The sequence below is a fragment of the Rhamphochromis sp. 'chilingali' genome (assembly GCF_963969265.1).
Source record: "Rhamphochromis sp. 'chilingali' genome assembly, chromosome: 3".
NCBI lineage: Eukaryota > Metazoa > Chordata > Actinopteri > Cichliformes > Cichlidae > Rhamphochromis > Rhamphochromis sp. 'chilingali'.
Window position 1 is genome coordinate 15,857,744 of NC_137931.1, and position 24,548 is coordinate 15,882,291.

Consider the following 24,548-nt stretch of genomic DNA (forward strand, 5'->3'; position numbering starts at 1 on the left):
TAACAGGGACAATACTGTACAGTGTTTTTCCTTTTTGCTTTCAGGTTCCATTATCACTACTAGTGCTTAGAAACTGCACATTCGGGCATTGCATTCTCGTAAAACCTCATTAGCCCTGTTTAGCTTCACATCAATCAACCACAACATTAAAACAGGCAGGTAAAGTGAATACAGGTGGAGCAAATAACAAGCGATTGTGTCATTATGATGCAGTGACCTGCTGGGAAAGCGTCGTCCAGGCATTCACCCAGCTACACATTTTTGCAGACCAAAGACAACCTGTCAATGTCTGATTGATAATGTGTACAGGTTTTCATCACGATTTCTAAACTGGTGATGGTGTTTGCCACCTAGAGAGGAAATACAGTTGAAAGGTTTCAATCTGCAACAGGTAGACTCTTTGAAGACTCCTTTTTCCTGGGATGGACAGGATTAGAAATGAATAAGAGGCACAGCTTAGGTTTGGAGGATTTGGAGATGAATGAAAGAGCTGCAGAGGACAGATAGTGGTATATCAGGAGATGGATGTTGCAGACTAAGCTGCCAAGAGGAAAAGAAGAAAATCAAAGAGAAAGTTAATAGATACAGTAGAAGAGGGCATGTAGCTTGGTTTGATGTACTGTACAAGAGGATAGAGTAAGATGGAGGCCCAAAAACTGCTGTGGCAGTCCTACACGTTACGTCACCGGGTTAGTTGCAGGTCATAGCTTTAAATTAGTTTATGTTAGCTAACTAGAGACTGAATCAATAACTCAAAGGAAAATAACGACACTAAAACAGAAGATCAGTTTGAGGGAATCACTTATTGGGCTATATTAGCCATACTCTCCACTTTACTGTCTTTAGCAATAAGTAGCTGTAGGTTGTTTGGATAGCAGCCATGGGCAGTGATCCCCTCAAACTATTTAGTTTTACTGTTATTTCTCTCCGAGTTCTCTTGTGTCACCAGTCTATTATAGCCGCAACCAACCACATGAGGTCATTTTAAAACTGAAAACACTTATTTCTTAAATCCATCTTCACAGACAGAGTTACATATAGGTCAGGGATATAAATTAACCTTTGTATGTGTAGAACAGTAAAATTATCAGATAAATAAGATACTGTCATGAATGTTATTCATTCTGTGAATTCTCTTTGGGCTGATGAAGTATCTTAATAATGATTGGATTCTACTGCCATTACATTAGGCACTTGACTTCCTGCTATTTCTTTAAACTAGTTTGCTTTAATGTTGTTTTGTGGGGGAAATCACAGATCCCTGGTTTGTATCTAGCGTCCTTCTGGTAGGTATTTGGTTGCCATTGAGATGCGTGACCTCAGGTCTTCAGTACATGGATGGGCCGGGTGTGCTAGAGCTTACATGTGGAAAGATTGGAGATTCTAAACCTCATTATCCTGCATGTTTTGTGGCAAAAACTCAGACACTTTCGCTCTCTTCGCACACAGCAATTTTTGTCATCATGTGTCTCATTGTTTTTCAGTGCACTTTATTACAGATGCAAAAGTTGGATAGTTTTGTCTTCTCCTGTCAGCTCCAGTATTGTTCAACCACATATACTAATGTGAACAATAGAATAACACTAAAATAAACGTAATAAAAAGGACTAAAAAGTGGACCCTATAAGGAGTCATTAACACGCCTCTTGGCAAAGCAAATGTTTGGTACAGCAAAGCATTCAGACCATGATTCTGCTAGCTAAAACTGCAGGACAGCACGTTTTGTTATATTACAAACCTGCTAAACAATAAATTAGAAGCACAAAGTTACCATTTCTGTATAAAAGTAAAAACAACAAAAAGCATATAGAAAGGACAAAGCCTATAGAAGTATGAATTCCTGCACTTCATTAAAGCAATCACACACAGCATGAAACATTAGCAGGACTCACAGCAGACACATGATGCTCAGCTGCCCAAATCTCTGAATGACACCATGAGGAGTTTGTTCAGCAAACAAATGAGAGGTTGTTTTTGTGGGGGACTTTTTTTTTTGGTGTGGTGGTAGTGTTGTTGAGGGGATGGGGGATAATAGTGATTACAGGTAGGATTAGTTGGCCTTTTACAGGGCAGTGTGGATTTTACCAGAGTCGCATCCTAAATTCACTATGAACTCTTCAATGAGCGTGCCACCAACGGCAGCACAGGCCTCCATTCACTTTCACACTGAAAAACCTGGAAGAAAATTTAAAGGGTGAAGGCATGAAAATAAGAAGTGTCAGTTTCATTGTGTAAGTAATGACCCTATGAAATTCAATTATATTTTATTAGTACCATACTACAACACTTACTTCCACTGCTGTAACAAAATAATTTCACAAATATGGTTAATATATAGTGTTTTCTTATCTAGCCAAAATACAACGGAGTAGAAAAACAGTAGTTTCTCTACAGTAGTAGAGCGATGTTACGTCCCCAAGATAGAAGTATAGGGGTGGGTCTGGAAAGCAACACTGAATAAAGAAACTTTATTCTAAACACAAAGATGGCAACACCGCTATAATATATATATATATATATATATATACACACACACACACATACATACATATATATATATATATATATATCGGTTCGGTACGCATATGTATCGAACAATACAAAATTTTTAATTTATTTTATCAACTTTCCTTCTGACGATGCTGTCTGTGTTGAGCGCTCAGTGGATCTGTGCTCGACAGTGCAGCCTAGGCGGAGTAGTCGAACGCAGATTCACTGAGCGCAGGGCAAGCTAGCGAGACAGAAGTTAAGCTCTCCTTGCAACTGATAAAAATAAACCTGAAAATCAGTTCAAAACAGCGTACTATGTTGCAAAGAGTGAACTACCACTGGCAAAAATTTAGCAGTCTTTGCAAACTTCAAAAAGCAAACGGCCTCGATCTTGGACTGATTCATGTCCTACACAGTTCTTACAAGTTCATAGAAATTTCTGTTCAATTAGACCCAAGTATTTGAGTTGATGATTGTAATTTTTATACAATGTTATAATCTGTTTTTCAACAATTTTTTGATTAATGTTTTGTTTCCGTTACAATATTATACTTTAATGTATAATATTGTAGAGGAAACAAAACGGGAAACAAAACATCAATCAAAAAATTGCTCTCTTTTTTATTCGGGCTACTTAAACTTATTTTGGGCTACAAAAAACTGAAGAGTCCCTGCCCGAAGGGCTACCAGGAATTTTGAAATTTTGCGAGCCCTGATATTTATAATTTTAATAAATGACAAATTAAAAAGGCATGAACATTTTTTTTATCGAAAAAATATCGAACCGTGACACCAAAGTATCGAACCGAACCGAACCGTGAATTTTGTGTATCGTTGCACCCCTAATATATACACACATATATATACATATATATCTTTGTGTCTAGAATAAAGTTGAACCATTGTTGCATTTTTTGCTTCTTTATTCAGTAATAGTCATGATAGGACAAATCACAAGTTGTGACAGCCTTAACATCTTGTTGGCAAATATCTCAGATGTGACCTTTGCAATCAGACAGCAAAAGAGTTCCAGCAACACTGGTGCTAAGTCATGCTCACATCAGATACAGATGGAATTATTTAGGTAATTATTTTCTTAACAGCTGTAAACTTTGATGAAATTTGATATGCTGCAGATACAGGAGTGTGGTATTTCAGCACTGATCTGTTTTTCATACAATAAAAAAAAAAATTAAAGGCAAAGCAAGGAAGTAGGCATTATTATTATTATTATTACATGTTTTATTTATTTGTCTTAAACATATGAATGAATGGATGAATCATAATCTAGTAAAAGTCTTGTGTTTCTTCTTAAATTTGAATTCACAGATAATAAAAAGCGTCATGACAAAGAAACAAAGGGGTAGCTTACAAATTGTTACACTCTTGGCTTGCATTGCATTGTCTTTTTCTCTCATGTCTTTGGCAAGAGGGGATAGACTTGGTAACTGTAAAAAAAAAATATTGCACATAATGTTGTTACAGAAAATAGGTTAAAACATTTTGGTTCATCTGGCTTTATAAATAGTTTCTATAAATGCCCAATGGCCTAAAATAGAGTGAATAATTCTTTGAAAAGATCAAAGATAAACTCTGATGCTTCTGCACTTTACAAAAAAAGCTCCTGCTGTAGCTAGACATGGGGGAAAATGAAGAAAGAATACTGTGCACCATAGGAATGTATGAATGGTTACAGCGGCACTGATGTCTCACTGTCTTAAACACTCTTTTACAAACACACTATGTGAATGAGATCCCCAGAGTTAAAAACAGATCAAGTAGTCAAATGCAAAAACACTTAACTTCCTTGTCTGTAGTTTTAACCCCATGATAGTATCCTTTGGGTTGGGCTCTGGACAGAAGAACAAGATAAGACCATGTTGTAAACTGAAGTACTAATACATGCTTGTTAAGTTACATGTGGTTTAACCCTCTTAGAACACAGAAAATAATAAACAACACATGAAAATGTAGACAGATGATGATATTACAATTGTTGTAAAGGTTTGAAAACCATCTGTATTTAATGGAGTCTCCATAGGAAACAAGAATAATGGGGGGCACACGTGACTTCACTTTACTGGTTGCGGCAGGTGGGTGCCCCTCCCTGAGCTTGGTTTTGTCAGAGGTTTTTCCTTCCCACTGTTTGCTCAGTGGGGTTGGGTTTTTCCTCTGTATTATTTTATGGTCTCTGCTTTACAATATAAAGCACCTTGTAGTGATTTGGCGCTATATAAATAAAACAGAATAACACTGAATTGATTTTTCAGGTTATGACCTGGAAAATTTTGAAATCAGATAAAATAGGAGAAAAAACGGCAACAAATTATGTTTTTAGGTAGTGTTACATTCTTTGAAGGTTTTCAGCTGATCCTTCAGGTAGTTTGAACAGTCATTAGTAGTGATGGAGCAGCAATTTTGATGTCAAACATCTCTGTCAGAATATGGTGGTCGAGCCATGTACTGTAGGTTGGCACTGGTTGGTGTGCCAGTGATGGTGTTGAAGATGCCCATAGAAGCAGACAGATTGCTCCTTGGACCATCGTCCACTGGGTTTATCTGGAAGAAATGGACTGTTAGAAAGCTTAAAATATACTGTTTGGTTTGTTTTATGTTTAAAAGGGGGTGGGGGGTGGAATTAGTGAGGAATGGTCTTTTAAAATTTTCCTTAATCCGTGGACAATCATAAATAAGAGGCTACACATGAAGCTGATTCAAGAGGGCATTACATTTCATCTTTTGGAAGGCAGATTTGGATGTAGATACTATGTCCATGAAGCTGTTAGTCAGTTGCTGTCTATAAATCTTTTACAGTGTAAATAGTTACTTTATTCAATGACACAATCATTATTACCATCCAAGCTGCTCATGACAGCATAAATAAAGGAGATAGGAAACATGGTTAGTAAAGGTTAGAGTAAAAGAACTGCAGCACAGGACAGCACTTTTTGTCATGCAATTAAATATAAAATTACACATTGACAAACACCCTCATAACAAAATATATGTGTAGATAAGTGTAGATGAAGCATGCAGATGTGAATACAAATAAAATCTGACAGACCAGGTGCAACTTGATTCTTCACACGGAACAAAACTTTATAAATAAAATATTTAGTATTTATGAGCCATCACATCTCAGAGCCATCACATGCTGTGATCATTCATCATTCTTCAGTGTTTCCACCTGTTCGTGCATGATGTTCGACAGCTCCCTCGTCAGATTCCTGTAGTTGGCCTTCATCTCATCATGATACTCTTGCTGGTCTTCTTTAATCAGCCGCTCATTAACGCTAAGCGCTTGACCGCAGGCGTCCACAAACTTCCTGAAAAGAGAGGCATGAAAAAACTCAAAGCAAAGCAACAAGCGCAAAATAGTAATATGCAATACAGAAAGACAAGCATCCAACCTCTGTAGCCAAGCTCACTAAGGCACAATGTAATCATAGTAATATTGGGTATGTTATAGTGTGTGGGAAGAAGGTTTTCTGTCAGTACCTAAAGACCTCTTTGAGCTGTTTGACTTTGTTGTCTGGATATTTCTTGGCACTGCTGCTGTCTAGGAAGGCTCTGGCATAAGCAAGAGGACCAGCATTTACCTGGAAAATCAAAATCAAAGACTGTTAATTCTAGATTAAAGGAATAAAATAATTATTGATAAAGTAAAAATGATTATAACCTTATGATTTTGACTCTACCTGAACACTGATGCTGCCTTGGAGCTTGAGCTGCAGGCGTATCATGTCCACTTCAGAGGCCGAGCACAGCTGTCGCAACTCATTCACCTTGGCACTCATCTCATCTATGGCCACTTCTATGGGGCTCAGGTCGGTTTGGTGTTGGTACATGACTGCTATACGCTTCTTTACGTATGGGAAACAGTGGGTGGCTGAGTGAACACAGGATTGGAAGAGAAAAAATATCTGTTGTTAGCAGCAACATAAAAATGTCCTTTGAACACAGAAACAGTAGATTCCACAGTAATGCTGATAACCAGGATACTAAACACTGTAAATGGCCACAGCGGAGTCTCCACTATAGCCAAATCGGTTAGCATAATTATTAATAAGGCACCGTAAGAGCTGAACTTACTGGTACACTAATGAAACAGAACTAAATTCATCTACATAATTTTTTAAGTGATTTGCACTAAAGTGAGACACAGGCAATTGTAATCAACAATAACAGCTGACAATCAGGAAGATATAATTAAACTTTGGTTAATCTACTCTACATTTACAAATAGTTTCCATGATTGTATGACATACTGGTGAGAACAGTCCGCCGTTTACATTGCTCTTCCACCCCGCCCTGCTTTTTGCCTGACATTGTGAACGGTGTTTCAAACACAAAGCGCCAGATGTTGTGACTCTTCTCAAAGTCTGTCCTCCTGTCCTCCAGCTCCTTTTCGTCGAGGTAGGGCGTGACGTGAGTTACCTGGATATAGGCGTACTTTGAGTCCAGATCTTTCGGATTCACCTGTGGATGCAGAAGAAGTTTTTCAACATATTTTATTTGTGTTCAATCCATAATATTTATATAAGCTTACATGAAAATAAATTAGTGTGTTAACCAACCAGTAACGGTATTTCCCAATAGCAGTTGACATATAAAAGGTATATATTAAATTTGATTTCTTCCCAACTGGCTTTGTATGCTCTCATGTTAACATTTTAACAAAGGTATTGGCAGCTACACAACTTCATTTTTTTTTTTGAGGTTACAGGTTATACTGGCAAAAAAAATAACATTCACAAGTCAAGTTAGTGCAAGCTGAAAATAAATCAAAAGGTTAACTTTAAAAAATTGAGATTTTTTTTAGAATTCATATAATTCTTAAGCAAGATGGGTCTAGTCATTTCAGCACTTCAAAAGTAACCCTCAGCATGTGGTATGTGACCCAAAATCAGATTGAGGCTCATCAACAGTTGTCATAGTTATGGGCTTTCAATACAAACATTCACAGTGGTGGAGAGGGGAGGGGGGGTTGCCTTTGGGGCTTAGGTTACCAGGAGATATAGCATAAACAGCAACAAAGTACATTGTAGTGGATGAATAGGTGAAAATGTATTCATGCAGGAGAACGAGGTTTGTCTCCTATGTGAAGCCAAAAATTCAAAAACACATTTAAAAGACTTCATATATCCGGTTGTTAAGTGATGACGCAACGAATCCTACTTCCGGGTCTAAAGTAGTCTGCGTTTAATATGGCTTTTGTGTTGTTAACATGTTTAATGTTATGTATTTTCTTCTATTTGATCTCAAAAAGCTCCTAAAACAGTCAGTGATCACTGTTGACCTCCCTCGGCTTTTATTACCGCTAATCATTTATTTAAGCTCAGTTTTTAACACCTTAGGATGTAACTACAGCCCAGCCCATGCAGCAGTATATGAATGACTAACCTCGTATTATGGATGGATTATCTCAGTTGTTCTCCTGGCTGAAGTTTGGTCCTTTTATAGCATCCTGCCATGCGATTACATTTGTTCGTGACCACCGAGAACACTCACGTTAACTTTTATCGAGTGGAAAAAAGGTTAGCTTGTTTATATTATGCTAACATAGCTGTGTCGCTAGCGGTCACGTAGCACATCATTATATACCAGCTAGCCCAACTTCAGTAACCCTACAAACGTCACTGCTTTTTAGTTTTCTGTCTTCATTTATGCTGGAAGTGATAACAGAGCTGTACGTTTTAATTTGTTTCCCAAACCCCACAGTCAGGACATGCTATATTGTATTTAGATAGAAGCTAGCAAGCTAACTCCCTGCTAACTTCTAACTCCGTTAAATGTCATAAATTCCGTTTTCATGGATGCCTGGATATTTAACTCAGTTGTTACACCTGGTAGAGCAGAACGCTGATCATTTTATTACAGATGAAAGACTTTAGACAGTTTTTCAACTCTCAGTAATGCCACAGTGATCGTTTGATATATGGACCTGCAGCGGAGTTTAGGTCCAGACACGGCTAGTGACGTCAGACTGAACAACCGGATTCATTGTGAATTCTCTGAATGCAATGTGTACGTCAAACCTACAATAACGTTTTCTCAAGATTATTGCACAGTTACTAAGGTCTATCATACTGTCATCCAAACATACAAGAATGTGATCACACCTTGCCAGAGTCCTGAATAATCTTGACATTTTCTTGGCCAAATTTGTCAGAGTATAGCTTCAGGAGCCTCTGGGAAATTTCAGACAGTGGAGTGAACTTTGGCTCCTTGTAGATGTATTCTTTTCCATCCTCATCCTCAAAGAACCCCTGCAAAACGGAAAGATCAAAACTGAAATAAGATGGTTAAAGAAAATATCTGTGCACTAAAGTGGACCTATTGTGCTCATTTCAAGCTCCACATTGTTAGTATTGCACTGTCTCCTTATTGTATGACTTGATGGTGGATTTATTCTTTCAATTACAAGATGTATGAAGCAGTCTGTATTTGTTTAAAGGTGTTAATAATGACATACGTAAATTGAGCACTCAAAGCCAGTGACACAAACATTCATACAGCCCTTTATGTATACATAAACACTGTTTAGCATTGTCATGCTAAATGACGTGCCAATGGACACATTCGGAGAAACTCAGGATTGTAACCAAGGCCCGAGATTGATCCACCAAGCTTCCAGTTGGTAGATGACCTGTCAACCACCTGAGCCACACCAATTCAATTCAGTTTTATTTATACAGCGCCAAATCACAACAACATTCACCTCAAGGCGCTTTGTATTGTAAGGTAGATCCTACAATAATACATACAGAGAAAAACCCAACAATCATATGACCCCCTATGAGCAAGCACTTTGGCGACAGTGGAAAGGAAAAACTCCCTTTTAACAGGAAGAAATCTCCAGCAGAACCAGGCTCTGGGAGGGGCGGGCATAAACACACACACACACACACACACACACACACACACACACATACATACATACAACTAGGGCTGCTCGATTATGGCAAAAATGATAATCACGATTATTTTCACTGAAATTGAGATCACGATTATTTGACGATATTTATTTCGTCCGCCAGAGCTTATATTATTTTTTTACATGCTGTAGTGCCATTTGTGGGAGCATTTCAAGTTGCTATACATCAATACAACTGTTATAGCCCATATTTTAAAAATGTGTATGCATTAAGTCCATAGTAACTACATTAATTGCAAAAAAGTGCAATAAACTACAAAAAAATTGAAAATCGTTTTTGTTTTTACATATATTTCTACTTGGAGAAATTTAAGAGGTTTATCCCTCAAAACTTTAAATACAAAAAAGTTGCAAAAAATAGTTTACAACAACAGGAAATTTATTTTGAGTGTCTTCATAGTTTTATTTTTGGAGATACAGCAATTTTTATATACTGCAGGAAAAACAAAAAAACAATCCTATGATGCAAATTTGCAAAGAATGTGCATGTGCATCAAAATAAACTATTTCCAGCAGTGCAATTCGAGTTCTAAGGCCTACAAGTAAAAAACTACATTTTCCGCAAAAACGACGTCACTTGCGATAGTTCACGTTGACGTCTTTTTCAATGTGGGAAGTGTTAAGAACAGCTGATCGGATCGGCAAAGCGTGTTTCTGGAATATTATGTTTTTGTTCCTGCAAGCTCTTTTTATGCAATTTTTGCAAAGCTTTATGTGGAAGGAAACCGTGACCGAGGACAAGCTGATGGCATAAGAAGTAAGTACAACTCCTCTGGTTTCATATGGAAAAAAATTTATTGTGCTAGCTTAGCGTTCAGGTTCTACAGGGATTTAAAAATAGTTACACAAAACGAGCATGCTGCTCTGACCGGCTTTAAAGGTTTAACAATAACAATGTATTGAATAATGACTTTAAAAAATAATATAAAATAGTGTGCAAATACTGATAACAGTGCAAATGTTTGCAATATAAGAAATAAATGAAAAATGTGAACTTTGCAGTGTTGCTCTGTGGTGCAGCTACGACACCATAGCAAAGTTTACACACTGTGTCTACTTGATCCACGTCTGACTCCGCGAACCCATAATGTTTCCACACCACTGAAGTTTTTTTTACCTCTCTTTTCAACCAACGGCAGTCCACTCCTCTCCAAATAACTTCTGCTTAGCTTTCCGAGCTTCCCTCGGGTCCTCTTAATTGTTGTGACGCGTGTTCGAAATGCAGAGCAGTGCGCTTGATTTGCCACATGGAGCAGCGCGAGAGTAAAGCATGAGGGAGGGGCTAATAATCGGCTCAGTCATTTTTAATGATCGTTGAAAGCCCAGATCGTAATCGTGATTAAAATTCGATTAATTGAGCAGCCCTACATACAACCATCATGGAAGGACAGGCCCCTGCACAGTATGTACCACTGGCAGATAGAGGAGGTGGCTGATACCCAGAAATCCTACCAGTGGCTGGACAAAGCTGGACTGAAAGACAGCACAGAGGCACTAATCATGGCAGCATAGGAACAAGCACTGAGCACAAGATCCATAGAAGCTGGGGTCTATCACACCAGGCAAGACCCCAGGTGCAGGCTGTGTAAAGATGCCCCAGAGACAATCCAGCACATAACAGCAGGGTGCAAGATGCTAGCAGGCAAGGCATACATGGCACAGATGTTCCTGTACACTATATCGGCCACTTGGTTATGACGTTCCGAGTATAACCTGGAAGTCCCGAGGTCAAAATGGGAGATGCCCCCAAGGGTGGTGGAGAATGACCGAGCTAAGATCCTGTGGGACTTCCAGATACAGACGGACATAATGGTGGTGGCTAACCAACCGGACATAGTGGTGGTAGACAAACAGAAGAAGACGGCCGTAGTGATCGATGTAGCGGTTCCGAATGACAGCAATATCAGGAAGAAGGAACACGAGAAGCTTGAGAAATACCAAGGGCTCAGAGAAGAGCTCGAGAAGATGTGGAGGGTGAAGGTAACGGTGGTCCCAGTGGTAATTGGAGCACTAGGTGCAGTGACTCCCAAGCTAGGCGAGTGGCTCCAGCAGAGCCCGGGAACAACATCGGAGATCTCTGTCCAGAAGAGCGCAGTCCTGGGAACAGCTAAGATACTGTGCAGGACCCTCAAGCTCCCAGGCCTCTGGTAGAGGACCGGAGCTTGAAGGATTAACCGCCCATATATATATACATATATACATATGAGCAATAGGTCCACTTTAAGTGATTGTCATTATATACAGAAAGTTATCAAACACAGCAAACATTAGCTGATCACTACCGAGTCAAACAGATACAATCTATTTAATTTAATATATTCATACATGCGTAACAGTTACACTGTGGTTTATTTGTATAAAAGTAATAGTTGGAAAGGCTTCATCAATTAATCAAAAGAAACTTTCAGGGGAAAAATCACAATGGGATCACATATGACTGAAAAAAGGATGAGTTTCTGGATTTGCAAATGAAACAGAAAAGAGATAAAATGATATAAAAGTCACACAACAGCTATTGTTTTGTGACTAAGTAACCATGTTTTATCCACTACTGGTCAAAAAAAATCATGAAGCAACAAAAGCTTAAAAATCTACAGATACTTGATAGTAATTTTACAAATACTCATTAGCCCTTAAACAACGTAAAAAGGCACTGACATAGAGGAGGACTCCTCTATTCACTTACCGCAGCCTTAAAAGGAAAGGGAAAAGAAGAGAAATCTCAATTTAAAAAATAGTAGCGTTCCACTTAGATTCAAAGGTTCAGCTGTATCAGAGAGTGTATGTGTGTATGTGGTACTGTACTGCAAAAAACAATAAGATAAACACCATGCTTTTATGAAAACTGTGGACTGAGTCAAATTTAAGCTGAACTGAAAATTTTAATTATTATCATATTTATTTACTTTTTATTTTGTAAACTTACCTGTCCAAAAAAGGCCACTCTGAAGTATGTGCCAAGCAGTCTCTTGCCAGAATGCATTACTTCCATCACTTTAGTATACGCACGGTGGAGTGTATCATACAGGTGTGCCAGTTTCTGTTTGACAAATTCAAAAACAAATTGCAATAACTGTCACGCAGATGTTTTTATTTACAAACTGTTGTTGTGAATTGGCATTATATAAACAGAACAGAACAATTCACACTTTGTCTATAACTTGTGCTCAGTGTGCAGCTCACCTCAAAGTCTCTGCGCTGTTCATAAATGGGAATGATGAGCCTATAGACATCAGCAATGAGCTCATAACGCTCTGCCTTCCAGAGGCCATCAGCACACTCCTCCAAAAGCTCCATCAGCACCTCCTGAACACAAACAATTATCTTATCTTTAGAAAAGACACTGAGAAGTGGGACTAATGTTACTGCCAAAAAATATTCCTGAAGCCAATGACTAATTTTAAAAGGACATTCTATAGGCTGACATTCAGAAAAGATCGAAACAAAGTCTGACCTCACTGAAGTGAACATCCTGCATCCCAACATCCTCCATCATGGCTGCTTCCTCGTCAATGTTCGGAGTGATGACACGGAAAGCTGAGCAGCCCTGCCTGAACATGCCTGGCATAAAAAAGGTACACAGAGAGGTCCAGTAGAACCATACACTGATCAAGCATAAAACTATCACCACTGACATGTCAACCCTGTCATAGAAATTATATTCCCGGTTGGCTATGGCCATGGATAATGTGCCCTGCCATGATGCAAAAATAGTTCAGGAATGGTTTGAGGTTGGCAAGATCTCAGTCCAAGCGGATCTTGTGGGATGTGCTGGACAAACAAGTCTGATCCATGGAGACCCCACAACTTACAGGATTTTAGAGATTTAACATGCTGTTATGTGCTAGACTGTCTCAGGGGCATCTTTGCACAGCCTGCGCCTGGGGTCTTGCCTGGTGTAATAGGCCGGGCCTCTATGAATCTTGTGCTCAGAGCTTGTTCCCGTGCTGCCATGATTTGTTGTCAACACTCTGTGTTGTCTTTCAGTCCAGCTTTTAGGATTTGGTAGGATTTGTTAGTATCAGCCAGTGGTACATGCCATGCAGGGGCCTGCCCTTCCCTGATGGTTCCTCTCTCCTTCCTGCTCTTCTTTGTTGGGCTTCTGCTGCCCGAGGTATTCACTAAGCACACTATCAGTTGCAGATAAATTCCTGATGTACTCGTGGACCTTTGTTTGTTCTTTCATCCTGGTTGTGACACTCACTAATTATCAGCCACGTTTCTTCCACTTTTGTGTGTGTAGTAAGAGAGAGAGAGACGTGAAGGGTGAAGGCAACAGTAGTCCCAGTGGTAACTAAAGCACTTCCCAGGAACAACATCTGAGTTCTCTGTCAAGAAGAGGGCAGCAAAAACACGGCACAGGACCATAAACTTGAAGGATAACGATGAAGGAATATGACTCACACTGTTTATTTTTTACAATTATTGATGGTTTTAGAGTTGGAGGAATTTGCAGTGTATACAATTTACAATTTCGATTGCAGACATCCCCAGCTCTGACATATAGCTTTTTATCACGTTCCATAAATCTTTCATCTGAAAACAACAAGAGAGTTGATAGGCTTTATTGAGTTTATCAATCAATCTCTCCAGGATAATGTTCCTCTACTGCTGTAATGTTTATCAGAGATTCATTTTATGGCTTCTGTAAATGAGGATCATAAAAACATGTTGGAGTTCAAATAGTTAACTGCCAGGAGACCTTACATTATATCCTCAACTTACCTTTCCTCCAGAGATACTCAGCCACCAGAGCGGCAACATGCACGTAACACATAGCTGCCTGCAGGTGAAAAGCACAGACACAGTCACGAGTCAGAGGCTAACACAACAATGCCTTACTGCAGAAAAAAAGTCAAGGTATTCAATGTGACGTAAAATACCTCTGAAAGATCCCCATTTTTGTTGTGGATGCGAGCCATACTGTCCAACCAGGTTTTACGGAGCTCAGGGGTGCTGGTGTAGGACTTGGCTAAGCTGTATTGGAGATCTACCAGCATTTCCGGGTCATTTTCGTGCTCTTTCATTTGCTCTGTGGCCATCAACACTGTCCTGATGCGTTTTGTTAGGTCCTTCACATCTGAAGGAAACGCCGTGTGCTGCCCAAGCACAACAACAAAGTGAATGTTCAGGATTACATAAAGCAAGAAGCGGGTACTGAAATGTGTTTGCCCCAAAACAGGAGAAAGGCTGAAATGTATCTATTTAGCCACCTAGTAATAGATAGTATTGCTACATGTATGATCTGACCAAGTGTTAATCAACCAGTTTGGGACAGAAATAACTAAAATTATTCAACAGTTCTCCTGGTAATTTATTTTGCCTACCAAACTCTCATTCCTCACCTTGATGGTCTTGTCACTGTTGGCATAGTTGTTGATGATGGAGAGAGACTGCTGGAAGCGCATACCCCCTATGCCGATGACGTCAGCAATCAGCTTACTGACAGCAATTACCACCTGGGTGAATATCAACAAGTAAAGAGAACCTTACATTTAAGACTTCCTGTATAATACAGAGATACATCATTAACATGGTTAGCAGATACATCATAGATATTGTATGTAGATAAGAGACTAGAAAAGATAACTAAACATATAAAATGTCAAATTTAGACAGACACAAATGAAACGCTTACCTGCAGATGTGTTCGTACAAAGGATTTACGACCTGTGTAGTCGAAATTGCTTTTCATAAGAAAGTAGAGAAGGTGGGCAGCATCGCTACGGATGGAGCTCAGCTTGGAGTTACAGCACTTGAGAATTTCGTAGCAGAGAGAGGCACACATGTCGGCCCGGCCATCAAAGAAGGTGCAAGGGAACTAGAGGACATGGAAATGCAGCTGTGGGGTCATTTCAAGTCGATTTGTGGATATCAAAAAATCACAACCACATGGGTTACAACCCAATTCAGTCCCACCATGTTAAGTCAATAAACATGGAGCCAGATATTTCACCTTGTAAATGAAAGTCCTGAGTGAGGTGAAGACCTGTTTGAGAGCAGCCTCAGACTGAGGTATCTGCAGAAAACACAAGTGCACCTGGAAAACCTTCTTCATCAGGGGATTGTGACCGAGATCTGAATTCAGCTGGGTCTGAAAACAGGGAAGGTGAGTTTATTGGCTGAGCAAGATAATAAAGGGTGTCATGTTGGCTGTCTCTGTTAATACCTTGAACCCCATGATGAAAGTGTTGAGTGTGTCCAGCACAGTGAGACAGACCTCTGTAGACACACTGGCCTCTAGAAGGCACTGGCTGCTCACATCTGCTTCCGTACAGGAGTACGCTGCACAGAAAGCACATAAGCTACGTCTCCGATAGGGATAATGTTTTATTAGAGCCATAAAAAAAAGTGCATACCGTTGATTGCTTTATTGATTTAAATCTAAGACCAATAACGATTTGCCATGTGCTTGTATGGCAGACCTGTTGTTGATTTTGTCACCATTACCAACTCCACGAAGGAGTCAGTAAAAGACAAATCCGTTGCCGCCAAGAGCTCGGGAAAGCATGGCTACATTAATTCAGATAAACACAATATTATTTAGGTCCAAAAAATAAATAAAAATAATAATATCCTACTTTAACTACAGCAACATCTGCTTCATGACCACATTTTAGCACAGTACAACTCACCCCAGCTACACACAAAGTACTTTAAGTATACTCTTAAGCAGAGATGGGCATTACTGCGTTACAACGCAGTAATGCAGTAACGCGTTACGAGTAAAGTAAGGGATTACTATTGCAAAAACGGTAATTAGATTACCGTTACTTTACCGTAGGAACGCTGCGTTACTGCATTACTAAAACCGTGATTGTTTTTGCGAGAATGTCTCATGACCATGATGTATGCGAGTGCGACGTTCCTGACAACAGCTGTGTGCAGATCAACAATGGATAATATATCGAGTGCGGAGAGAGTATGAGCGTGCAGTGTTTAAAGCGTGGAAGTACTGACCTTACTTTAAGTTTGATTCCATAAAAAGTGACAAAAACATTAGTGTCCGTTGTGCGTGGGAAGAAAACGTCTTTTTACAGCGAAAAAAAACCCCTAAACTTCCGAGCAAGCACAGAGTGCGCTATGATGTAATGGGAAATTCACAGAGAAACTCGCGGATTCTTCAACTGACCGCTGTGGCACACCTGCACCAGGGTAAACCTCCGCCTACCCTACTCCTGCTTCACAGGTGAAAATAGAGCAAAAGGACCGCTAGTCTTTGATTTTATTTATTTTCTGCTGTGTTTTACTTCCATCTATTTGAAAGAGTGAGTGTAAACACAAAAAATATATATATTTTATGTGCTGGAATGTGCAGAAATTTTTTGCTTGATGCATAAAGTTAAAAGACTAAAACAAGTTTTAAAAAGGGACTTTTCCATTTGATTACATTTTGTATGATGGATTATGTAGAAAAAGTAGAATTGGGCTGAAAGATCTATCGCTTTATCACCTCTTCAGGTTGTAAATCGTGTTTTTAAAAAGTAACTAAGTAATTAATTACTTTTGAAAATAAGTAGAGTAACGGGATTACTTTTTTGGGGAAGTAATCAGTAATTAGTTACTGATTACTTTTTTCAAGTAACTTGACCAACACTGCTCTTAAGTATGTTGAAATTCAACCTGAAAGAAGGAAATAACATTTCATACATACTCTAAGTATATACAGTACATTCTTGCCCAAATGATTACAAATAAAACATCAAAGTGCGCTATTACAAATGACTAGATAAAAATAATACAAATGTGTATATTTTCAGTTGTGTCATTATTACTGAAATTAAATGACGTAAGAAGTTTTAGTTTAATAGTCTTGGTTGTAACCCAGTTAACTCTTAATAAATCAATTTTTTGAAGGTTAGGGGTGTTTTTCTACAAGAACAGTTGTAGTTCGTGTACTTAAAAAGTATAGCCTCATATGCATCATCATGCTATCTCAAAATCTGTTATGTGTGCTTTGCCTTCATACTGATTCTGTCTCGTTAATGATTTACTTTTATATGCTGGTAACCCTACATGTAGGTTTCACCTGAGTATTGGAACATCAAACACTTTGTTTCCGGCATTCCGGCATTATGCCATTCTTCAAATGTTTTTAGAGAATAAAAGCGTTACCTAATGATTCAACAAAATAAAACGACTTCCTCATCTTTTTTGAAGATGGAAAGTTCTTAGAGTTCTGTGTCGTTTGTTTTGGTGAATAATTATCACATCAGTGATCATTTCATTTGTTACCTGTAATACTTTAAATGTATGTGTAGTTTCTGCTCATGTTCAAAACATTTAAGACAGATGTGGGATGATTTTTAGGAATCGTGTACATCTGTACTTGGAAAAAATTCTGACTGAAAACACAAAAAGAACACAAAACATTGCCTTAAGATTAGTTATCAAATTAGCAAACAAGACCTCTAAACTCAAAAAACGTCGATCACAAATTCTTCCTTTTGGTTTTGCCAAATGGTGGGACAGAATTCCAAGACAGATGGAAAAAACCAGATCATTAGTGACATATCTTATCCAGCACCGATTGCAATTCATAGATTATTGTCTATAAAACAAAAAAAGAGAGACGTTGAGCTTGACCTTGACAGTTTAGGTGAAGAGCCATTAGGTGATCATCATGTGCAAGTTTTGCTAAACCAGTACTGTACAAAGTAAATTGTGGCCGGGCAACTAGATGGCTAAGTCGGATAAACTAACAAATATTACTACATTACCAAATTTAGACTAAATTATTGGGTATTTTTATTTATATGTTTATTTGTTTTTTGTTGACATGTGGAAAGCATCCATTTAATCATCCATTTCAGGTGGGCAGGCCTACTGTTGCTAAAGGTGTGAGCATTCTCCAGAGATCCCAGCTGCTGCAGACGGGCGTGGAGGATCCCAGCTCTGTTACGAGACACAGGGAGAGTCAGTGATTTCCTGTCAGGACCTACAGGCCCCGCCTCCTCATGGATCCTGTTGGAAAACGGAGAAGTACTATTAACTTCAAGCTTGAATGACTTACTTACAGCTAAGTCAGAATAAAGACACACAAAAGGGTATAATACTGTTATTTTAAAGCATCACTTACGGAGGGTGTTAATGGTTGTACAAAATAAACCATGGACACATGAAATAAATAAATGTCTAATATGTAATGTGGTTTTAAACTGACAGAGGCAAAAAGAATGTCATGCATTTTGTTAAGCAACCAGCGAATGTAAGATCGCAATCTTACCCAGGGAGGGGCCATAAAACAACTTGCCAGCAATGTTAAAGATCAAAGAACAAATCAAAATCCAACAGTTAAAAGAGTTACAGAAGATTCGCTAAAAGTCTCTGTTTAGATATGAATCACTAATTGCATGGAATGCCGGCAAAATTAGTTTAAGTTCAAGAATTCAGAAATCAGCAGACAGAACAATATTGACTCTACCTGGCGATGAATCTCTTCCCCATGTATCTGAACTGATAAAGGCAGACTCTGCAGGAAAAACACAGGTTTTATTATTCACAAGTTATTACTTCTAGTACCCATTTGACCCCTGCAGAGCTGGATCTGTATCGGAATCTTCAAACAACCCTTGGATTTGTTGCTGCAAACTCGAGATGTTACACCAAATGTCTTAAGAATATGATAAAGGCAGACAGAGTTTGGGTATGGTCTTATTCCCTCTTCAATCCAGGAAAGTTCTTTGTGGTCAAGCTAACTAGCAGATGGCAAAGTCCAGCAGGCTGGTGCAAACAAACATGATCAATTATGGCTCTAAACAAAAAAATCCCAAATGGCAACAAATGAAATTCTAAACTCAAGGCAGAACAGTAGTCCACAAACTGGCGCAAGCATCCCTTTGTCAATATCTTTTAGTGACGCTAGCGAAGTCAATGTTCATTAATTTGCGTACTATGACATCTAAGGCTTGCTAATACAATCTATCTTGTTTATGTTATCTAGAAAAAATATTATTTAGAAAATGTTCAGTCACTCTTACATGTATGTAATAATAAAAAGGTTCTTTCTCTACTTACTGTATCAGTGTGAAGAAGTCCATTAGCTCTGAGGAAGCAGCTTTACTCCAGTAAGTAAATAGGGCCTCTGAGTATGATGAAATTACATGAAATTAGATTATTAGACCATAGCACGTGTCAAAATCACATATGAATCGCATGGTTCCTACCCTCTGACATGTTCTTTAGGATATGCAGAAAACACATAAGCAGGTTTTTGATTTCATCCTGGTCCAGTTTGTCAGAGCGCAGCACAGTGCTGCCCAGGGCTGATGCACACGGATTCTGATGCACAGGAACAAAGTAGAGAAAACTTTTACTTATCAATCTTTGGAGTACTGAAAAAAATCAACCTTTTAAGAGATATAACCCATCACTCAAACAAACCAAACTTTAAAGATGAAAAATGTCAAATACTTTCTTTAAAAACCTGTCTACTACTGCAGACAGTAACAACAACTCCAGGTTTAAAAAGCATAGAAGAAAAGAAGTGAAAAAGCAACAAGGTCTGCCAATCTTACAAATCCCAAATTTGCAAGACTCTGTAATATGAAAAACACTCTGAAGGGGTCACACATGTCAAACAGAATACTTGTAAAGTTAAGTTTTCCTCATGATTTGCATCCACCCTCTGGGCTGGAGCTGCCTTGTTATAATCACTGTCATTGTCCTGCAGTAGGTCAAGCAGGGGAACAGTGAGGAGAGAGAAGTCCACGGTGACCCGCTTGGTTGCATGATTAAGATGAGGTGCGACTTGGTGTTCGGGTTCAAAAGAGAAAGGGAGCACATTGATAGAATGCCTCCTGGTAGATCTCTCCTTTTGGTGGAGTTGGGATGTGATGGAGCACTGGTGGGAGGAGGGTGTGGGTATGAAAATAATAGAAAATAAAGACACATCTCAAGAGACCTTGAAGCTTACAGATGCTGCTTTTGCTTTGTTACTATTATGACTCCAACAGAGTAATGTAGTCTGTGTCGTGAAACAAGGCTTTTATTTCCCCGTCTCTGGATATTTCTGGGAGGTGGGGCAATTTTTATATTATATGTCCAGGTTTAGGACATATAATATAAGGATAAGGATAAGCGGAAGTGAATGGATGGATGGATGGATGTCCAGGTTTAATCTAGTCTACCTGAGTAGTTCTCAAATAGTTATGTTTTTGTTAACCTTGAGAAATGTTTTCTATGTTGCAGACTATATCTTTTTCAAAGTTCAAATAAGGCCAGAATTTCCACTACCAGTAAATATTTTATTCTCCTTATTAATCAACCCTTATTATCAATCCCGATCCTAATCAGGTTAGTCTGACTTTTTAAGAGTGATGTTAACATTCCTCTATGCCACTGACTCATCTTTATTTCATCAAGAAGAAACAACAACAAATGTGCCTAAGGAACTGCCATGTCACAAGTGGTGACCTACCTTTTCCAGAGAGTTGGTCCTGTCACTGCTCTTGCCCAGCAGGCTGTTCCCAGAGTCGGTAGAGACCAGAGAGCCTCTGGAGTCTGCATGGTGAACTGAGCTGGCATTGGTAGTGGAACTTTGAGGAGAGGCTGCAAAGGGACCGTAAAAAAAAAAAAAAGTTTTTCACCAAAAGTAAAACCACAAAAACACATTTTTCATTTGTGATCATGGTGCAAGATCAGTAAACTATGATTAAAGATACAGTTTATTCATTTTAAATGATATTGGAAAATTATTTACAATTTTTATTTTATTTTATTTATTTGAAATTATTTAAATTCGACACATTTTTATTACTCAGTAATGTCCTTATAAGAAGGGAAACACCTGTTCCAGAGATGACCCCAAACACATCTTTGTGGAGAGCATTCTCTATGCAGCTGCCAGGTTTCTGAGGAGTCACCATAGAGGTCTGTACCGGAGAGTCCTCTCGTGGGTTCTGGGACAGAAACTAAAATTACTATTGTGAAGTGCTCTAGTTCTCACTTAAAAACAATAAAGAGAGAAACTGCAGAACTGAGGCATGCATTACAGATGCAAGCTACCATTCAGTTTACAACCACTAGGTGTCAGGCTTACATTTACATTACGATTGTCGAGAGGCAACGACTCTTTGATGTCAAGCCTATAAACATTTTCCTGAAGCAGGCCAAACAGAGGGAGGTAGAGAGTGGCAAGTCTGGCCTGCTGGCTCTGCAACAACAAACCTTGAGTTAAATTATTTAAAGCTGTCAAATTGAAAAATTATTGTGTCACTGGTTAAACTACATCTAACATGTACTTTTATGGAAATGCAGCAGATGGCCAAAGAGAAATATAATGGCCAAGAGCTGCAGAACTTACTTTGGAAGCATAGCGGTCATCAAACGTGTGTTTGATCATCAGTCCCTTGAGCACCTGGATGGCAATCTGACGAATCTCTCTGGACTCCTGAAGTGCACTACTCACCTCCCTGAGCAGCAGTCCCACCAGGAAGTGGTTTCGACAGAAGTCATCAGTCAGCAAGTAGTCCAGCTGGAGATCTGTAGCAGGCATTTATTAGCAGGACAAGGCAAGAGCAAAAAAAGATGCAATGTACAGATGAAGTCAGTGCAAATTGTGGGTTTTTTCTTACCCTGGAACCTCTGTATTCTCCCTTTCCAAAAAGGCATGGGCAGATTTAAAGGTACATAGTGCTCGTGGTTGCAGACCTCCCGCAGGAACTCAAACTTGAATTCATATAAGGTCTATAAGAACCATAAGAGAATGTACATTTTAGGGTTTTATATTAACTTCAACAACCTGTATCAAATCTTTAGAGACATTATGCCTGCTAACCTTGGGGTCTCCAGGAACAAAGCAGTTCAAGTAGTTGTTGATCTGCTTAAATACAAAGCCTCTGTTCATGAAGGTGAAGCAGCGCTGTGTGGAAAAGGGAACAAATATAATGAGCGAAGATTCATAAAAAAAAAAGTCCACTTAGTTTTCTGAAGTTGAATTAACTTATCATTTCAGTCTTTTATAAACAATAAGTAGTAAACAATAAGTAGTAAAAATGTTTTAATGTTTAACCTCAAAACAAAGAAAATTTGAGATATATTTCTACATAAATATAATATATAAACTAAAATAATCAGCTGGTGGCAACCTTAATGAAAATTGCCAGGCTGTGGTTGGCATTGCGAGCTGCATCGAGATTGTCCTTATATTTCTGGGTGATGTGTGGCATGAGCATATTGACCAGAGTCTCTACTGCATGGTAGTAGGATGCAGAAAAGCGCTGGTTCCTGGAGACCTGGACATAGGATGGGAAAAGAAGAAAAAGATTTGGAGGAGTCACGTTTGTAAGAAAATGGCTTAAGGACAAAAGGTTTTAACAACAGATCTACCTTAACCTTCCCGTGCTCTATCAGATAATGAGCCATGGATTTCACCAGACCTTCAAAGAAGTACCAGGAGTGCTGCAACCCAGAACACAGTGTCAGTGAAAGAAAGAAATACGATGAATGTACAAAATGTGAATTATTTTGAAAGTGAATGTTGCATGGAACTAGAAAATGACATCATAAATATGTCAACAAGAATTTATTCATTTATTTTCTCAAATTTCAGTAACAGATGTAAATTTTGGAGAACTCATAGCAACAGAATATAATGTTTGTAGATCTACTATCATGTATTACCTATTTATGTTGTTTAATTTAATTTTAATTTATTTTTTTTACAGGTAAATTGAAAAAAATAATCATTTTACAAAGATTTGTGGATTAGTTTAAAAATATTATTTTCTTTTTCTTTATAAGTCTCCTTTAATTAGCTTCTGCTGATTGCCTTTTGACAGATGAATTACCTTTAGAAGCTTGTTGCTAGTCAGAAAGTCTGTTGATGGTTTGAGAATGGCTGTCATGGCTTTTGCCAGCTCCTCATGAACAGTTTTTACATTGGTGAAAGAATAGGGTTCTGGCTTCAACACAAACTGGGTGCAGAGAAGGGGGCGGGGAGTGTCAGATTCTGAAACAGTGAATATCATCATTGTGATAAAATTCATAAGACAATAAGCACCTTGACATACGATCTCAGGTAATGCTCAAGTCCCTCTTCATGGCACTGTGCTACCACATGAACCATCACCCTACAAAGATAATGAAATAAAAGCAAAACACAGTTCAAAAGTGGCGCTGAAAGGCAGACGTTCTATGTATTTGGGTGTGTGTGTGTGTGTGTGTGTGTGTGTGTGTGTGTGTGTGTGTGTGTGTGTGTGTGTGTCTTGCCTGGTCACATTTACAGCCACATCCTCATGTGTGGTTCTGGTCAGGACACAGAATAGCTGGTTGAGAATGGTGGGCAGAAAGTTTACCATCACGTGACCTTCCATTGCATGGAGACTCTTTAAGAGGGAAGTAAGAAGAAAAAAGTCAATAACTGTGGACTCTTCCTGTCATGATCCCTTAAATGCTAGATGAAAAGATTGTTCAACAGTGTGTGTTCCATTTTCCTCAGGGTATTAGAAGTAAATGGAGCTCTGAATACCTTCAGGTATTTAACAAGCTCTCCCTCCGAAGCTTGTTCTGACATCTCCATGCTTTCGCAGTGGTGAAAGAAGTTATGCAAGTGCTGATCCTAATAGAAACATGTCATATCGATGTTTAGATTTTTTTTATTCTATAAAACCGTTGTGAGTAGGCAGCTAACATTAACTGCATGGATATATGTGCTATTTGTGTACACACCTGAGTGTTAACTGTGGATACAAGATGAGTTGAGACTTTGAAAAGGGGTTTTCCTCCATCCACCCATTTGATCTCCAACCCAGAGTGCTGCAACAAGTACACAACTATTAACTGCACTAGATATTAAGTATAAACTGCAGTACAACAAATAAACACAGTGATGTTCTTTTTGCATATACTGATTTATAATATAATAACGTTTATCACAGATTAATTGACAATAAGCCTTAATTATTATTGTTCCTCCATGGCAAGTACCCATGCTATCAATATACATATATCATATATCAATACATATATCAATCTACATCAATATCTATCTCAAGCAAGATGGATAGCTACTGTATAACCTCTGATTGCAGATGTTTGGGTTTCAACTTGCTAAATTCATCACTTTATTATTCTGAATAGAAGCCTGGGTTTCCCACATTGTCCTTTCACCATTTCCCAG

At 38.6% G+C, this 24,548-nt stretch overlaps 1 protein-coding gene across 1 annotated transcript in view; it reads right to left on the reverse strand.

Annotated features, from left to right (window-relative positions):
- Positions 1-3,537: 3,537 nt before the first annotated feature.
- Positions 3,538-24,548, reverse strand: part of LOC308393546 (dedicator of cytokinesis protein 9-like) — a 56,826-nt gene continuing 35,815 nt past the window's right edge. Inside the window, exons 21-52 of the mRNA XM_080877401.1 lie at positions 24,098-24,184; positions 23,898-23,987; positions 23,639-23,754; positions 23,430-23,499; positions 23,218-23,343; positions 22,757-22,828; positions 22,516-22,662; positions 22,206-22,289; positions 22,003-22,114; positions 21,732-21,910; positions 21,468-21,581; positions 21,216-21,327; positions 20,847-20,977; positions 19,594-19,708; positions 19,445-19,511; positions 18,852-18,899; positions 18,255-18,391; positions 15,597-15,712; positions 15,384-15,521; positions 15,066-15,248; positions 14,773-14,886; positions 14,311-14,526; positions 14,153-14,210; positions 12,882-12,988; positions 12,611-12,733; positions 12,354-12,467; positions 8,613-8,759; positions 6,759-6,969; positions 6,189-6,379; positions 5,989-6,089; positions 5,678-5,816; positions 3,538-5,049 (exon numbers count right to left, since the gene is read on the reverse strand). Coding sequence (XP_080733527.1) covers positions 4,915-5,049; positions 5,678-5,816; positions 5,989-6,089; positions 6,189-6,379; positions 6,759-6,969; positions 8,613-8,759; positions 12,354-12,467; positions 12,611-12,733; positions 12,882-12,988; positions 14,153-14,210; positions 14,311-14,526; positions 14,773-14,886; positions 15,066-15,248; positions 15,384-15,521; positions 15,597-15,712; positions 18,255-18,391; positions 18,852-18,899; positions 19,445-19,511; positions 19,594-19,708; positions 20,847-20,977; positions 21,216-21,327; positions 21,468-21,581; positions 21,732-21,910; positions 22,003-22,114; positions 22,206-22,289; positions 22,516-22,662; positions 22,757-22,828; positions 23,218-23,343; positions 23,430-23,499; positions 23,639-23,754; positions 23,898-23,987; positions 24,098-24,184 — 3,900 coding nt within the window. The 3' untranslated portion in view covers positions 3,538-4,914. The remainder of the gene's footprint in view (positions 5,050-5,677; positions 5,817-5,988; positions 6,090-6,188; positions 6,380-6,758; positions 6,970-8,612; positions 8,760-12,353; positions 12,468-12,610; positions 12,734-12,881; positions 12,989-14,152; positions 14,211-14,310; positions 14,527-14,772; positions 14,887-15,065; positions 15,249-15,383; positions 15,522-15,596; positions 15,713-18,254; positions 18,392-18,851; positions 18,900-19,444; positions 19,512-19,593; positions 19,709-20,846; positions 20,978-21,215; positions 21,328-21,467; positions 21,582-21,731; positions 21,911-22,002; positions 22,115-22,205; positions 22,290-22,515; positions 22,663-22,756; positions 22,829-23,217; positions 23,344-23,429; positions 23,500-23,638; positions 23,755-23,897; positions 23,988-24,097; positions 24,185-24,548) is intronic.